Genomic DNA, 18,911 nt, shown 5'->3' with positions numbered 1-18,911 from the left:
AAGTAGAAAATATAATAATGTTATCTTTCCCTTTTTAGTTTCGTGGGTACGTTAACATTTTGATGTCGGTTGTATTTTTTCATAATATTTTTTCTTTTTTATATTTTTAATATACCTAATAAATAAATCAATCCATATGAAATTCAACCTAAAATCCACCCATCTGAAAGTCGGAATTTTCGGTTAGTTATATTATTGTTAGTCATACACTACTCAGCAATCAGCAATAATATAACAACCAAACAACAAATAAATAACAAGACTAACAATTGCAAACGAAACAAATAAGTAATGATGATATGGAACAAACATTGACACGACCTCACTGTGAGCATGGAAGCGACAATGTGGCACTTTTTGCTCGCAGTTAACTGATCCTAAACCGAGCTTAACCGATCGCGGCGAGAGTGCTCCCGAATGTTTGTAATTATATAGCACGATCAAAAATTATTAAAAAACCGATAAACCGATTCTTCAACCACTTGCAAAATTTTTAAATTAAGAATAAAGAAAACAATACACAAATACGACTTGAATATTATGATTGCTGGATCAGAAAAATAAATAAAAGATTTGAAATACTAATGGAAAAAAATTTATTACTTTTGTTTCGCAACATGGTGAGATTTTTATTTTTCTGGTATACGTAAATCGTGATAGTCAGAGTTATTAGGATATTATATAAAGAAGTTTGAGAGATAGTGATGTACAAGATGAAACTTTAGTACAAAGGTTTTTGAATAGATGACATTATGCGGTAATAAATTTAGTAGGTTCTAGAGCTAGAAAAATGTTACGAATTATAATTAGAGACAGACAGTAAGTGTACATTAATTCCAATTATGTTCTACATAGTCATTTGGACTAGTGGTGTATAACCAAGGTAAAAAAAGAAAGAAATAATAATCTTTAATTCAATAGAAAAATATTTTTGTCGCTTTTTTGTTTTTCTCAATTGTTTTCTTCAACAATTTAAAAATTTAAAAATTTCCATTATAAATTGCCACTGACTTTATTTCAAAAATATTCGTATGCGGAAATAATGTCGCTACTATATCCAACAAAATGAAATGAAATGTTAATGTTTTTTAACTTTTGTAACTTTTGTATCTTTTGTAATTTTTAAAAATGTAAACTGTAAAATTTTTGTAATTTATGTACTTGGAAATAAAGGCTATATTATTATTATTATTATTATTATTATTATTATTATATCCAACATTTTCATGTATTTCATGATTCACTTCTTCTCCTTGGTGTATATCTTCTTAAAATGATATTTAATTTCCTAAAATGCACTCAACTGAAAAGTTGGAAAACGAAACGAATATGGAACGTATTCGTTTTTTAAGATGACGTATAGTAACGGATATTTTAGTTTAGTTATTTCAGATATAACGATACCTACTTGATATCGTTACGATGCCCGCGGTTAACTTCTCAACCCTACTGATTGTCTTTGGTTCATAGTCAGCCATTATTGTTGTTTAAAATTGACATCTAAGAAAATTTCAAGTATAGAAGAAATCAAGAAATTCAAGAATAAAAACGTGAATTACACAAAAATGTGAAATTGTAGTTTTCTATTTCTTGTCTGTCGATAGTGGAATCATAGAATGTGAATGTCTTTAATGTTTGTCGTTTATGTATTCTTAATATTATTATTGAATTCCATAGTCCAAGTCCAAGTCGGTCCATAAAAAGTCAATAGTTTATCAAATCAAATAAATATTCAATTATTTCAAATAGGCTTAGTTTCAGTGGCTTAATATTCACCTAAGTAAATATGTTCCTTGCGTAGCATGCCTTAGAGAGGCCCTCTTTGGGGACCCCAATAGACGAGCAGCAAATCGAGAAAAATCTCTGTAGTTTTTGATTTACTCTACTGTAACTCTTTCACCACAAAGTATTTTTTTTTCCCCGGGAAACATATAGCTTATCAGATTAAGTAATATTGTAGATTATATTTTACTAATATTTGCTTTCACACGTATGGGGCCCCTGTAGTCCGGGGGCCCGTATCATTGATAGAGCTGATACGGTGGTAGCTACGCCACTGCTTAGTTTACAAGCTCTTTCGAAACGTCAGGTAATAATAATTAACTTATGATAATGGTGATAATAATTATTAGACAAAAACTTAAAATTAAAGTTACGAGGGTTCCTAACGGCAACTTGGAGCCCACAACAAACTCAGCCAGGTTTTCCTTTTTCTAGTTTTATCACCATTTAGCAATAGTTATTTATGTAGCCTGTCATTTGCTTGTGTTTAATAAATGAACCACTTTCTTTCTCAAAATATGTATGAAAGCAAAATGTACAATTTTTTTTTGTGAATCTCTTCCAAATGTATCCTACAGTAATGCTGGGTAGTGCGTGGAGTCTTTCATTTGCAGCTTTTATTGCTTGATTAAATAAATGGCATAAAAATAGTACAGCTTTGTTGTGCTCCTGAAAAGTCATCGCCTCTGTAATAAGTCCGATCTATACTACAGCCTTTCTTGATGAATACTGTTTACCAACAAACAAATTAAAAACGAGGGCATAAACCACTAGTCTTTTCACACCTTTTTTTTTTTCTTTACAAGTTAGCCCTTGACTACAATCTCACCTGATGGTAAGTGATGATGCAGTCTAAGATTTTGATTTGAACGCTAAATCGCTTGGCGGTACGTCTTTGCCGGTAGGGTGGTAACTAGCCACGGCCGAAGCCTCCCACCAGCCAGACCTGGACAAATTAAGAAAATCTCAATCTGCCCAGCCGGGGATCGAACCCAGGACCTCCGTTTTGTAAATCCACCGCGCATACCACAGCGCCACGGAGGCCGTCAAATTACACTTAATAATTATTATAACACCTAATAATTATTATAATTAACTTGGTCTTATTACTTAATAAATGAAAATAAACATGATCAATAAGCTTAGAACAATTAGATATAGTTAATATATTATATATAACATTTTATAAACAAACCATACATAGTTTAAAATAAATAAGTTATAAAATGACATGCGGTTTCTACCTTCATTTCTAATTTCTTGGTTGGTAAACAGTACTCATCAAGAAAGGCTGTAGTATAGGAACAATGGTGAGTGCGACACTGGGGTGTTGCCTAGCGCCTGCGTAAGTTTCCTTTGTTTGTGTCGTAGTTCGTAGTAAGTGTAAGCGGCGTAGTTCACAATAGGCTTGTTCTGTTCTTTCTGACTTTCTGAATAATTTTTATGTAATTCTGCCACTGTCAAACCCCCATCAATAAATTGTCTGCTAGTACTAGTCCGGAGATAGTGACACTCAATCCTTGGAATTGATTCGATTTGCTCCTTTACTGCTTGTGTAACCTCAGGTCCTAAAGTACATTGTTTTCCGTGTTTTCCTCACTGATCAGGTGGAATGAAACCATCATTCTGCTTTGCGGTCGATAACAGTCCGTATAATCCGTTGTGTGATACCCAAAGTGTTAATGAGAAAAGTTTTACAGACGCGGATTACTTTATTCTCATTTAGCAAGTAAAATGCAGTTTGCTTTTCTGCCGTGGCTTTTGTCAGTTTTTATGCGGCGGTAAGCACATTTTATTGGTCTTGTACAGGTGTTTAAAAAAACCCCGTTGCCTCTCTAAACTCTCCAACATCTCTCTAAAGACTCAAAAGATTTCCGTCCTTTGTTGTTCAATTTTTAGGTGTTTGCTGCGTTGGTTCATTCTGAAAAAAGAAAATACAAAATAATGATAATAAATTATTGACTGATTTATCAAAATTAAGATTTTTAAATCTCGTAAATTATTTACTTATAAGGTTGCTTAAAAGCAGTGACGGCTGTCCTTTTAGTGCGCCAAACCACCATATTAATAATACAAATAGGAACTAATTATAATACAATTTCAAACGAAACAAACTTTTCACTTTAAAATTAAAAAAAAAACAATAAAATAAAATAGTCTTCAAATTAGTGGGCCTGCCGATACCAGTTTACAATTAACATCAACTAAAGAACTTTATAAAATTCGGGATAAAAAGAGAAAAGATGTCATAATCATATTATTATCTATCTATTTATCGTGTCGGAATAATTATCATAAAAAAAATTATCAAAAACAATAATCCTACTATACTGGAGCATTATCGTCACAAGTGTTAATCTAACATTAAACTTTACACCATGAAATACAAATATTGGGGAAACAACGGCATTACTTCACTACCTAACTACACAAGTGTCGTTATTGCTCCAAAAACATAAAAAAATAATTGTCACAATTACCTTAGTAACGTTGTAGCTCTAGAAGACAACTACTCATGCGGGGGGTCGCGCGCAACTGAACAGTGAAACGTTGTTTCTCCCAGTGCCGTCCAGATGCGCGCCAAAACCATAACGACACAAACGCCCTCATGAGGACAGTTTGTGTACTACACAAATGTCAATAACGCACCAAGTAAAGAGGTAGATTTGGAGTATTTTCTTGTAATCCTTTTTCCTATGTTTTATCTCACTTGAGGTGATCCTGTCCGTTAGTCTTATACCCAACATACTTCTTTCCATTGCCCTCTGACACTTAGCTATCTTTTCTCTATGTTTTTGTGTCAGGGACCAAGTTTCGCTTCCGTATGTTATACATGGGAGTATAGACGTATTGAAGGTTCTCCTCTTAATGGACATATTTATTTCTTTGCTTTTCATTATTTCCTTTAGTGACCAGTATTTTCTCCACCCACTAGCGATTCTCTTGTTTACTTCTTTTGACATTTGGTCTATAGGAGCAATTGTCTGACCCAAATACACATACTCTTGTACATACTCGAGCTTATTTCCATCCAGAACTATATCAACCTCTTTTGAGTTAGTCATTAGTTTTGTTTTTGCAGTATTCATTAAAAGGCCTACTTCTTTACTTTTACTGGCTAAAGACTGTACCATTATTTGTATTTTATATGGGTCCTCTTCCAGCAAGATGAGATCGTCTGCAAATCTCAAATGATTTAGGCGGCGGCCATTTATATTAAGACCATATTCAGCCCATCAGGATTTTTAATTTAGACAAATTAAAAATCCAGGAGAAAAGAGAGTACTCAACACATATATAAAACTTTAGTAGTACCTATCGCGTGAGCCGAGACCACTTAGAAATATTTTTCGGTTCAATCCGAATGCATGGTGGATACAAATGTAACCTAACTGAAAGGGCTTGTAAACTGAAAGGGATTTACAGAAAACTTTTATGCCATTTGGAAATAAAAGTTAGTGAAGCGGGAAACCATATTCCCATGGAAAATATCGATATTTTAACATGCACATCTGCATTGAAATCTATCAATTCTACCGCGTTATCGTGGAACTTTGATGAAGATGCGGGGTTTAGTGCAGTGGCAGAAATTGGAGCCACGTGTTTAACAGCCTTGTTAAACGATACAGAACCGTCATAATATATCAATATAATGATCGGTTATTGCATCTGGTTGTGTAGTGAAAATTGTACAAAGAAAAATTAAATATGCTATATGCATTGACAACATGATGTCAAATGATATAATAAACTTGATATACATAAATTAGTTGGCCTTCGTGACAAGAGAGGTCTAATATACGCTTCTAAAGCATTGTATGAAATTTGTCTTATAACCGAAAACATAGTCCGAAATCACCATAAATGAGGTACAATTTAAACAAATTATTGTTAAAACTATGTCTAATTTTATAGGAAAAAATGTTTTTCCTCTATGTATTAATCATATTTTCATAGCACTGGAAAGTTGCGTACAAATCGCAAAGATCATATCACATAGATCGCTATATGCAACCACCAAAAAACTTAAAAAAGGCGATCATGTATGGGCTCGCAGAAACAAAATATACGTTTCCAAAAATGTAAAGATAGGCCTGATGTTTACCACCAAGATACATCCGTCCATCATAGAAGTTAGAAATAGATTTGGAGAGTCCCGGTTAAAGCCTGCTGAAGTAGATATTGACAACAGGAATCGATTGTTCAGATCAGATGGTGTCGAAATTCGAAAACAAAATTAAATGGTAAAAATATTTAAAACGAGGCCACAGATCTACTGTATTTTTTTAATTCAGTCATGTCATGTCTTGTCAGTCTGTTTTGTCTTCTAGTCACACCGCATCGCATCGTCATACGAGTGCTCTAACGCCTTGTATGCGCCACGTCGTTCTTTGTTAGCTGAGTTTTGTTTCTGTTTTCGCTGTTATTTTGTGTTATTTGTTGATTTTCTGTTACCTGTTTGTTTTGCAAAATGCCGAGAAGACAGCGGAAAACTGTTCTCAACAGTGAAGTTCGAGTTTGTAGTTCGTTTGCGAGACTATTTTGTTCGTGAACAACAAAATGGCGGACCCTTGTTACAGCTTGACAATGTTCGCGATCGTGTAGCCGATGCTCTAGGAATCGGAAAGGTTACTGTTTCTCGAATAACAAAGGAAAAGTTTGGGGAGTCGTCCATGGAGGACAATAAGCTATTAACACCGAAGAAGAAAAAGAAAAGGTTATGTCATATAACAGAAACTGATGATTTTGATTTAGATATAGCTTTTTTTTTTTTATTCTTTTACAAGTTAGCCCTTGACTACAATCTCACCTAATGGTAAGTGATGTTAGGAGGAGGATGAAAATCCACACCCCTTTCGGTTTCTACACGGCATCGTACCGGAACGCTAAATCGCTTGGCGGTACGTCTTTTGCCGGTAGGGTGGTAACTAGCCACGGCCGAAGCCTCCCACCAGCCAGACCTGGACAAATTAAGAAAATCTCAATCTGCCCAGCCGGGGATCGAACCCAGGACCTCCGTTTTGTAAATCCACCGCGCATACCACTGCGCCACGGAGGCCGTCAAAAACTAAACTAAGGCTTCTAAACGCAATCATATTTATGGTTACTACCTACGAGGTGAACTACCGACCTGCCAGAAGTTATTATCTTCATTAAAAGCTGCAAAACTCTTCAAAGGCTTCCCTTAGAATTGTTTTGAAAAAATAAGGATTCTGCTATAAAAAATGTGACAAGAGAAAAATATTAATGGAGCGTACTGACATAGCTTTACTACGATGCGTTTATCTTCGCAAAATCAAACAAATTGATAATTGGGTGAAGGTAGTATACCTTGATGAGACGTGGCAGAACGCTAATCATACTGTAGGTAAGGCTTGGACGGATGACACAGCCAAATCCAGCACAAAACACCTGAAGGGCCAGCGCTTAATCATTTGCCACGCTGGCACAGCTACAGGTATTGCGTCGAATTGCCTGTGGGCTTTTAAGTCAGTGAGTACCACGAGGAAATGAATTGTGAAAAGTTTAAGACATAGTTTATAAAACTATTAGAAAATTAGAAAATTTTAATGAGCCTCCTCACTATATTTAAATGGACAATGCTTCATAACACTCAGTTCAAATTAACAAACCCCCCAGCAGCAATAACAAAAAAGCTGAAATTATAGAGTGGTTACAACGCAATGGAATGCAAATGCAAGAAACTGACAGTGAAATGTTAAAAAAAGGAGTTGGTTAGACTATTGAACTTACACAAACAACAGGCGCAGATCAAAGGTATATTTTTTATTTATATAATATTATGTATATGCATATACTTCTAGAAATAAATGTACAAATATTTTCAGGTTATGCAGCTGGGCATAACGCTTCTCCGCCATTCACGTCCAACTATTCCTGCTTTCCTAAACTATTTGCGATCATAGTAGAAGCGTGCTATAAGGAGATGTTGGTATGAGAAATTGATACCAAGAATAAAATATCAAACCATTTGCAGCAGCTCACGGACGAATTCAAGCGCTACTTTCCCGATTCGTTCGATAATATTATTTATCGAATAGCGACCGATCTGTTTCATGTTGACATAGAAATGCTGCCAGATGCATTACAAGAGGAAGGTTTGGAAATCAAAAATGATTCTGAAAATACGATTTTGAGAAGATGGATAAGGCACAATTTTGGGTTAAATATCTCAAAGTTTATCCCAGCACAGCAGAGCAAGCACTAAAATTGTTTTTACATTTTTCAAGCACTTACTTGTGCGAAAAAGCGTTTTCAGCAGGTGTAGCAATAAATACAAAGTATAGAAGCACACTAGATATTGCTAGTGATCTACGTTGTGCACTTTCTTCTATTGAATCCAGAATTGGAAATCTTGTTAAAAACATACAAACTCATCCGTCCTTCATTGATTCTTTTAAGTATGTAAAAGCAATATTTTTATAATAAACATATTTTTTTTTTTTTTACTTTATTACCCTTATTATTTTATTTTACAATTGTTTGGCGAGCCCATTTGCTACTACTTGCTGGGCCCTGGGCCGAGGAGAGGTGCAGGCATGGTAATTTTAAGCAGTAAGGAGGTGATACTTATAAGTTTGGGAACCCGAATTAACGATTAACATGACACAACGAAATGATACAGTTGACCTGTTGAACAATTTACGCGCAGACAATTTGACCACAAGTCAGATGGAACTGCTCTGTCAGAGGAGAAGAGTGGCTTTAGATGAAGAATTTAAGCATGGTGTTGTGATCCGAATATTCCCGACCGTCAAACAGGTTGACGAATACAATAATCTGAAATTACTCGAGCGTTGTTATGTTCCAACTGTAGACTCATTACTAAAACCAATTTTTGTGGAAGTAGCATCATTGACTGGAGTTGCCGCTCGTCAAATTTTTGGTAAAACCCTCCACGCCATTTTTTATTTGCCAATTGAAAGCATACAGCCATACACACGCATCGTCGTCGTTATCAACCCATATACGGCTCACTGCTGAGCTCGAGTCTCCTCTGAATGAGAGGGGTTAGGCCAATAGTCCACCACGCTGGCCCAATGCGGATTGGCAGACTTCACACACGCAGAGAATTAAGAAATTCTCTGAAATGCAGGTTTCCTCACGATGTTTTCCTTCACCGATTGAGACACGTGATATTTAATTTCTTACAATGCACACAACTGAAAAGTTGGAGGTGCATACCCCGGACTGGATTCGAACCCACACCCTCCGAAATCGGAGGCAGAGGTCATATCCACTGGGCTGTCACGGCTCTTTTACACACGCATGACTGGACATAAATTGGAACAAGAGAGAAGAGAGAAGTGGCGTGACATTCATTGGCTAATCATCGACGAAATCTCTATGGTCTCTTATGAAAACCTTCGTATGATACACCTAAGACTGCAATTGAACTTTATGGTGACATAATGCAGCTACCACCTGTGAAAGGGAATTGGTGTTTCATGCAACCAACGTGATGCTCGGCAGAAATCAACTTATGACAATTTAATTTATGTTATGTGAAAGGAGCAGGATCCCATTAATAGGAGATTTTGCGGATGGTGCCGTGGTTTGCATTTATCCCACTGTTTAACAAGTTGACGAATACAACAGTAAAATGACCGCCGCTAATGCAGCAGTAAACCGCATGTACACAGTACACGCGACTGACGAATCACGCGAAACAGCATTGATGAGAACTTTACATCTAGATGTGTTGTGACTGTCATTAGCGGTCTGGTGATGGAGACAAAGGACACATAATGGAACTCGTCAACGATTTACAGCAGCTGACTTGTGATTTGGCTTGATTAATTTGTATTGATGAGAACTTTACAACTAGATGTATTGGGACTGTCATTAGCGGTCTGGTATGGAGACGAAGGTCAGCTAAGGGAGTTCCGTTAAGTTTACAGTAGCTGTCTTGTGATTGGGCTTATTAATTTATATTGATAAGAACTTTACATCTAGATGGGTCAACACAAACAGAGAAGATTTTGAATATTCAACCTTATTTTGAAATACTACTTTAACCTTAAAGCACCAATTATTCCTTCCACTGCACCAATTTAAATTGGAATGGGAATTGAAAATCTCGTGTGACAGCTTTTTTACAACGAGATAGTGAAGTCTACATCGCACGAAATATAAAGTTCTTAGAAATGCCCCTGAGATGTTCATAGGCGATGCTATCGTTGCACCAAGGAGTCTATATAGACTATTAATGAAAATACGTTCGCGGGCACAATGCAAAAAGAAAGACATAATAATTTGTATCGCTATTATGTCTAAAATTATATATCTATTATGTATCTATAAATTGTCTATGTCTTGTTAAATTCATTTTTAAGGATCTTCCTATAAAAATAACAAAACGGGTATTTTGGACTGACAGTCAAATTGATATCGAATGGTACAAATCGTCTAAACTTTTAAGACCGTTTGTATCAAGAAGAATTCAAGAAATCAAAGTACCTAACAAGGAATTAATTATAAAACATATACCATCAGAATTAAATCCAGCAGATGTAGCTACAAAACAATTGACATATTAGAGAACAAAAGGAAATGGTTAGAAGGTCCAGAAATTTAACACAGGTGCCACAAGTATGGCCTCAATTGACACCAACTGTCACTTCACTTTCGCTCGGAGAGGATCTTCCGTATGTGAAGAAGAAGATTTTGGAACAACAGAGGCGATTCCTATGAGATGTAAGGAGAATGAAGAAGAAGTAAATGAAAATAAAAAAATAGTTTAAAAGAAATAAAAAAAAATTGTTAAAAAATGAGATTCATGGGAAAGAAACTAATTTAAGCCGGAAATTGGGTTTATTTCTTGATATTGATGAGATACTAAGATGCAAAGGAAGGATGAAGAAATACAAATTGGTATTTTGACAAAAGATATCCTATACTACTACCATAAGATTCTGATTTAACAAATACAAAGACACATAATAAGAATCTCTATGTGGGTGCTAACTGCTAACCATACATTAATAAGTATAATAAGAGACTTATTGGATTCGACAAGGCAAACGTTAAGTTCAGAAAATATAAAGGAAATCCCTTATATGTTTTAAATAAGGCGGGAGGACCTTATAAGTTACCACCGACACCAGCTTTGCCATCTGAAAGGGTTAATTACAGTTCACCATTCACTTTCACTGGTTTAGATTATCTTGGACCAGTTGTAGTTAATAGCAGTAAGAGTTATATGGAATATGGATTTCTCTTTTCACGTGTCTAGCAATACGAGCTATCCATTTGAAAGTAGTGCAACATCTTACAGCAGAAGAAGGCCTTAGAGCTTTAAGATAAATGATAGCTTTCAGAGGTATACCAACATTTATTTACATCTGACAATGCTGTACAATTTAAATTAATCCCAGAAATTTTAACACAATCCTATTGTTTAGAGTACAAAATACAATGGAGATTTATATCAGCTCTCACACCATGGTTCGGTGGATTCTATGAAAGTTTGGTGGAAATTGTGAAACATTGAAGCGTTCATTACAGAAACACTTTCTAAAAGATAACGAATTTGACACAATAGTAAAGGAAATTGAAGCTGTCTTCCTCTGCCCTCACCTGCGTAGATAGTGAAATTGAACACATATTGAAACCGTCAGATTCTCTAACATTAAGTAATGGTATATAAATGGAAGCCCATTGAGGATATAGCGGGAACCATCTAAGTCCAAGAAGTAGAGTGTAACTTCTCTGAAGGTACAGATAAAATCATTCTAAAAAAATGAGGGATATTCTCAACAGTCTACTCAGCTACTAGAATAGTCTATTATAGAAAGCATACCTACTAGTCAGTCCGAATGTAATAGACCTAAACGAGATGCTGCTACTAGGGCCGTTGAAAAGATCAGAATGGACGCAATATTTATTTACTTCATGTATGGCGGAGGAGTATCGTGAAAGGCGTCATAAAATTAGAGGTGAGGTCGATGTGGAACATGACATGAACGTCGCTTTGCGACAAATTTTCAAAGATAATGTTGTAGAGTAGAGTACCAGAAAAACGACGAAGAATTAGCACAAGAAATCTGCATGCATCCTCACTAGAGCCTCTACATCAGAAAATAGGAACTTCTATATATTATCACCTACTTTAGAAGAAGAAAATCATTCACCTGCCCTTTTATCAGACACATAACCTACCCTCAACCAACTTTGTCGTCCAAATACTGCATATTACATAGGTAAAGATGGTACACGCTGGGCTAAAGAATCTATACGACAGGCTACAATGACAACTTGTGAAAATATAGTAACTGAACCAATGGGTGTAAAAAGACCTTTCAAAAATAAGAAAACTCCTTTAGAATGCTAAGAATTAAAGAAGTTACGCGTAATAAGAAAACGCTTTATTTGCATACTTTATTTACCCGCAAATAGGAAGATACAGGACTCTACAACCGGCGAAACTACAATGACCGAATTGAAAGCGTTATATCGAAAGCGAAAGTGGATTATTTCGTTCAGGGCGACAAAACACAAACGATTTATGGGATGGGACAGGTGTAGAAATCTTCCGTATGACGATGTCAAGAAATAGATTTATGTTTCTTCTAAATAATTTGAGATTCGATCCAATGCTATCAAGTTTCAAATCAATGCTTTAAAAATGTTTTTCGATAAAGAGCTATTTATTCGACAAAAAGCTATTTCCTAGCCTAAATCAGCATTTATTCAATCAACCTCCGACATGTAGTACGAGCTATCATAAATAAATTTGCAAGTCTCAATTCTTCAGTCTCAGGCTGAAGAATTGAGACTTGCAAATGTATTTATATATACTATACATACTATAGTATGTATACATATATATATGTCGCCACAGAAACAATATAAAATACAATACAAAGAATTATATACAGTTCCACAATTCCTCATACCTAGTATTAATTAAATGCAAGTCCTAACAGGTTATAGTCCCAGCTTATAATTCTATTTAATGGAATGGAATTTTGCGCGTGGCCCATACACTCGGAACTCGAATGCATACCACTTACCGATGCACATTCTTAATTATTCGATGTACTCAGTTTAAATTATATATTCCATTTTATAGTCTTTTAATTTATACATGCAAACGTCCCAGTGTCAACATAGTGTGTACGGCACGGCAAGGAATAACGTGCCGTAGTCAGCGGGACAATAATACGTTTTGCCAAGCGGCGTGTGAAGGTTTATAGTACGACATTAAGCATCGTGGGGATAAACCTTAACGCGCGTTGACTTCAAATGTCATCAGACTGGAGGGCCAGAAAAACTGGAATGTGTGGAAGTTCCAGGTGGCAGTTACAATGAAAAGCGCAAATGTGTTCCTGGTGCGAGGTTATGATGTATCTGTCTCAAATGGGCAATGTTTACTCCACAAAGACAATTCATTATGTATCCATACCATCGTGAAGGAAGTTATTATGTACTTAAACTGAAAAACAGTGCTTATCGTGAAGTTGCACAAAAGCGACAATGACCCATAACAAATTGCAAACCATATAAGCTGGATCTAGACAGACCCAAAACAGTTTTCACTTTTTTGGACTTTGCACAAACATTCCTACATTTGATTTCTAATCGAAACTGAGACAAGCTGGTTTCGTAATAAACTCAACCAACTCACTCTTCTATTTAAACCCATAACAAACTGCAAATCATATAAGCTGGATCTAGACAGACCCAAAACAGTTTTCACTTTTTTGGACTTTGCACAAACATTCCTACATATGATTTCTAATCGAAACCGAGACAAGCTGGTTTCGTAATAAACTCAACCAACTCACTCTTCTTTTTAAACCCATAACAAACTGCAAATCATATAAGCTGGATCTAGACAGACCCAAAATAGTTTTCACTTTTTTGGACTTTGCACAAACATTCCTACATTTGATTTCTGATCGAAACTGAGACAAGCTGGTTTCATAATGAACTCAACCAAGTCACTCTTCTATTAAAGCCCTTATCAAACTGCAAATCATATAAGCTGGATCTAGAGAGACCCAAAATAGTTTTCACTTTTTTGGACTTTGCACAAACATTCCTACATTTGATTTCTAATCGAAACTGAGACAAGCTGGTTTCGTAATAAACTCAACCAACTCACTCTTCTATTTAAACCCATAACAAACTGCAAATCATATAAGCTGGATCTAGACAGACCCAAAACAGTTTTCACTTTTTTGGACTTTGCACAAACATTCCTACATATGATTTCTAATCGAAACCGAGACAAGCTGGTTTCGTAATAAACTCAACCAACTCACTCTTCTTTTTAAACCCATAACAAACTGCAAATCATATAAGCTGGCTGTTATGATGTCCCCAAGGTTTTATCACTGACCTGATGGATTTTTCTACCATCTTCTTAATATCTTGCTCCTTTTGTTTTGTTTTCATGAGCTGTTTTTACAAGCATGTTTCTAATTCTTAAAACTTCCCTACAAGCCTTGAAAGCTTGAATTGAGGATATTAATTGCAGGATCTTCCAACAAAAGTTTCCTTCTTATTAGGTTTTTGAAGAAATCTAAAGGTGTTCAAAGTGATTTTTATTCAATCTTTATACTACCAATTGCTACAGAGGTTGAGCTTATTTCTAATTTTGGATCACGAGTTGTGGCATGTTTTAGCTCTGGAAGTTCACTCTCCTGTACTAGCGAGAGCTGTGCCTCAGGCCACGGCCTGCAACTCAAGACTTCTTTGGCAAGCCATTCTTTGCTGCGCTGATTTGCAAAGGTCACAAGTATCCAGCCATGTTTAAAGGAAAGATCTCCAAACTGAGGGCCACTGCCTCTGGCAGCAGTTGCTGCCTGGTGTTGCATGGTTTTTATTAATGTAGCATACACCAAATTCATCTGGGTCTCTGTCATAGATTCTACATTGCAGATTCCTACTCTGCCAGCACCAGGTGTCTCAAAAGACAATCTTGATGTACAATCATGCTTGTCCACTTCAAATTCACTCATTGAACCTTTATTTTCACAGAGTATAAATTGAGTAAACTCAACACCAGCAAATAATTTGTAATTAGCCTTTTTAATAATGTTTGCCGACACTAAATCCATTAGAACTAACCTTCGTAAATAAAATCCTGAGATATAAGTGTACACTATTCTCCAATTGCCTGTCTTTAATTCTTTATTCCATCTTTGCAGATACCCCAACATCTTGGCAGTATCAGTCAAATGCTTTTTTGTAGTCCAAATCATTTTGATGGGTTCCACAAGGTTCTCTGCTTTAAGCACTTTTAATTTAATATCTTCCACAGACATTCCTTCTAATTTAGTAAGGCAATCTAAAGAAGATTTGCCCTCACAATCCACATGTATGGCACCATTCAATACTTGAGTTATTCTAATTAAAGGCTTATCGACATTGCTAGTATTCAACAGTCTGTTAATAGTAGCTTGAATAGATGGTACAACACTCTCGAGTATTGGAACATCTGCATGTCTGTCACTAACTATAGCCATTTTGTATAACCGCTTTTTAAAATAATGCGTATTTTTCGTAAGCAGTGAATTGTGAATATTTTTACTTTCGGATTGTTGTCCCTGTGTTGCTTTTGGTTCATTATAACTAACATCAGAAGAACATCCCAAACCAATTTTGGTGGAAAATTTTGAAAGTTCATTTGCTTCTAAAATCTTTAATGTAATTCCCTCAACAGCAATTCCCTCCAATCCTTTAAGCCAATCAACAGCTTTGGTTCCAAAACAGTTGACACGGAGAGCACCGTCTATAACATTGCTGACACCAATTTTAGCATATGGTTTAGAAGCTGCAATAAGTGTACTAAATATGAAATCATGAAGAGGCCATACAACTTCTTGTTCTATTAAAACTTCTGGGTATTTATGGTCTACAATAGCCATTTTGACTGCAAACAACTGAAAATCATTAGGACATTGATCTTTAAATTTTTTTCTACGACCCCAGCCTCTCTTCACTTCTGGGAACTTTTCCCAATCACATTCAAAATTTGCTAATTCTGATTTATGTCTTTCAATACGACTAAGCTTTTTATCTCTTGATGATTTTAACTCATCATTTTCGAGATGCGACTTTTTCAAATAACTTTTACCATGGCTTTTCTCTTGAATCACTTGCTCATCCCAATCACACAAGATGCTATCTAGATCCATTGAGTTCAATTTTGTACAGGTTAAATTATCTGTAACAAAAAACGTTTTGTAATGTAATTATAAAAATACATGTAGACACCCTGCGGTTTTATCCACATAGTTCAACAGAAACACAGCAGAGTGGGAACAGAGGGATAAAATGTTACTCGCTGAAGATGAAGCTTCCTTATCAAGGGAGAGAGCACGACTGTCGCAATGCATACACATCCTCCATATGCTGTGAGTGAACCAAATAACAAATTCATACCAATAAATATACTAATGCTATTTCAGCCAATGACTAAAAAATATTATCAGGAAATAACTGTGGTGCAACTGCAACAACAAAAGCAAAGTTTGAAGAGGGATTTTGTGATGTATAATCTTTAGTGACAGACACATTTTTAGGCTACTGTCTCATGAACTCATAGTGTTTTATTTATGAAACATTAGACATATTAGTGGCGATAATAATAATTTATTTGCTAAAACATGGGTTATAACAGATACATTGAATACAATTCACAATTATTAATGGTCCAAACATGTTTTGCCACAAATTAGGCATGCAAATTTTTAAATCCAGTAATACAATATAAATTTTTAAATTATTAATATATCTTATATGTTGATTTGATTGAAAATAAAGTGACATACAGGAAAATTACCACAACTATACCAATAATGAAATAATTCTAAAGTAATGAAAATAATAAAATATTTAAATAAAGTTTATGTCAAATTGTGAAAATATAATAAATTAGTCAAATTGATTTTAATTTAAAAAAGTCATTTAATTCTTAAATACTATTTTGGCTGAGGGCATTAAAAATATGTTTTTTGAAACTCTGTAATGGCATTCCTTTTGTTTTTTCTTACAGGTGATTATATGTTTTTACAGCCATGCAGTATACATTTCTTTTAAAAAGAGATAGTTTCTGTACAGGTGTACAGAATTTGTGTTATCTCAATGTTATTTCTTTTACCACTTTTTTCTTACGAAATAGAGTAATATTATTTTTCACAAATATGCACAGCTCAAAAATATAAAGTGCGGGCAATGGCAATATTTTCATTTTTTTGAATTGTGGTTTGCAGCTATCAATAAAATCAGCTCCACAAACAGCACAGAGGCAGCTTTTTTGTAGTTTTAGCAACAGAAACAGGGATCAGAAGTGCAACAACAACTCAAAGTGTGCTAAAAGCTATATTCTTTTACTAAAATTAATTATAGGGAAAAATATTCAATGAATATGTGTATTAAAATGAATATTTTTGGAGTAAATAGATCTAAAATTGTGTCCCTATAAACGGCATAAATAAATTACGATGTAGCTAAGCAGGTAATAATGTTATGTATAGTCTCAGAATACAGAAAATCATGTTTTTCTGTATTCTGAGTGTATAGTATTCAGTGCCAGGACACTTTTTTAAATTTACAGTTTCGAAATACATAATGAAGTTCGTTGACGGTTTACGGTATTGAAAAATTAGAGAAAATATCTCTTGGTTATTAATGTAAAATGATGGTCTTACCATTCACCTAAGCTCGTTTTTCTGTTTTCACCGGTGCAACTCACGAAAGGGTAATAGCAATACAAAATTGAAAATTTTCAAGAAATAGAATTAACTCATAAATCGTATAAATAGAATAGAGATCATTGGAGAAGAAAATTGCAATCATAGAGTACATTGAATATAGATTGCAATGAATAAATAATAAATATAACCGTTTTCCCCCCAAAGGGCAGAAAACGATTATTTAGGTTTCAGCGTCAGCCAAAGCTTGATCCACTTACGAGATTACCCTCCAAATTTTGCCCGTTTGCAGTGTTCCTACCCTACATTTCATTGGGTAAATGAGGTTTTGACATAACATCACGCCGTCATCCGCCGGCATGTCACTTGACAGTTGTCAATGTCAATCAGTACTCTCGTAAGCCGGCAAGGCATGAAATTTTAGTGGATCAAGCTTTGGCTGAAACCTAAATAATCGTTTTCTGCCCTTTGGGGGGAAAACGGTTATATTTAGGTGTTCGAGCCTTCAGCTTGATCCACTTACGAGATGTGTTTATATTCTGCCGGCGATGGCAAGGCGTACTGTGATGACCATTTTTTATGATAGTAAAAGAAATGATAATCATTATACATGTAAATTAATGATCAACGACGTTTAAATTATCAGTATATTATCAGTGATTATCATAGAGACAAAATATTTTTCTCATCTCTGAAGTAATTAACTAGATATCAAATTTAATTGATATTAAAATTATTGTCATTTAATTAATCACAGTTATTAATGTAGATTTCACCCAAAAGTAACACACATATTTTTATTAATTGATATTTTATTTAATGGTAAAAACAAAACCTATACAACCCATATATTCATTTAAATTGGTGTAAATATGCTGCACTTAATGCTGTAAAGTAGTAAAGTAAACCTCAAAACATCTGAGGAACTTCTTTAAGACAGCGTAGATATATTGACTACCCACTTTAAATTTCTATTGTATTTTATTAAATCTGTATTTACAGATGCTTTTAAAATTATCTGAGAAAGCTGAAAACGTGCTAATTTCAATAAGCTTCGCAGTTATACCGAAATGACTGCGAGCAGCTACTTTAATCTTTGTCTTCTGCTAGACATAATAAACAAACCAGATTCATTGACATGTCCAATAATTTCTTTACCCAAATATAACAAATTTGTAATATCAGTTTGTACTAATAGATATAGCCCTCTGACTACATAAAGTTAACCAAACCAATGTTTGATCTGTATTTTGTCAGAACCGTACTGTGTATATTCAAAACATGAACTCTCCACTCAAGATAAAAACAAGGAGTCATGACATGCTACTTAAAATAAGCTATCAGTTGAGTATATAAATAGACTCATAGGTGACCAACCATGTTAGAGGTTTTGGTTTTAAAATTGGTTTCAATGCTAGTCTAACTTTAGGTTGATCAAGTACC

The 18,911-nt window shown here is 34.9% G+C and overlaps 1 protein-coding gene across 1 annotated transcript; it reads right to left on the bottom strand.

The window, feature by feature from the left end:
* Window positions 1-2,285: 2,285 nt before the first annotated feature.
* On the bottom strand, window positions 2,286-17,655 carry LOC112054608 (uncharacterized). The gene is made up of 3 exons (XM_024094453.2): window positions 17,466-17,655; window positions 4,263-15,979; window positions 2,286-3,703 (listed from the first exon to the last, which is right to left on the bottom strand). The coding sequence occupies exon 2, from the start codon at window positions 15,948-15,950 to the stop codon at window positions 14,355-14,357; it is 1,596 nt and encodes a 531-aa protein (XP_023950221.2). The 5' UTR covers window positions 15,951-15,979; window positions 17,466-17,655; the 3' UTR covers window positions 2,286-3,703; window positions 4,263-14,354.
* Window positions 17,656-18,911: the final 1,256 nt, after the last annotated feature.

The sequence above is a fragment of the Bicyclus anynana genome, chromosome 2 (genome assembly GCF_947172395.1).
Source record: "Bicyclus anynana chromosome 2, ilBicAnyn1.1, whole genome shotgun sequence".
Classification (NCBI taxonomy): domain Eukaryota; kingdom Metazoa; phylum Arthropoda; class Insecta; order Lepidoptera; family Nymphalidae; genus Bicyclus; species Bicyclus anynana.
The sequence above is the reverse complement of the archived record's forward strand: the minus strand, read 5'-3'. Positions and strand labels throughout refer to the sequence as shown.

Coding starts and splice junctions, on each gene's coding strand:
- LOC112054608 (XM_024094453.2), bottom strand. CDS start 15,950: ATGGATCTAGATAGCATCTTGTGTGATTGGGATGAGCAAGTGATTCAA.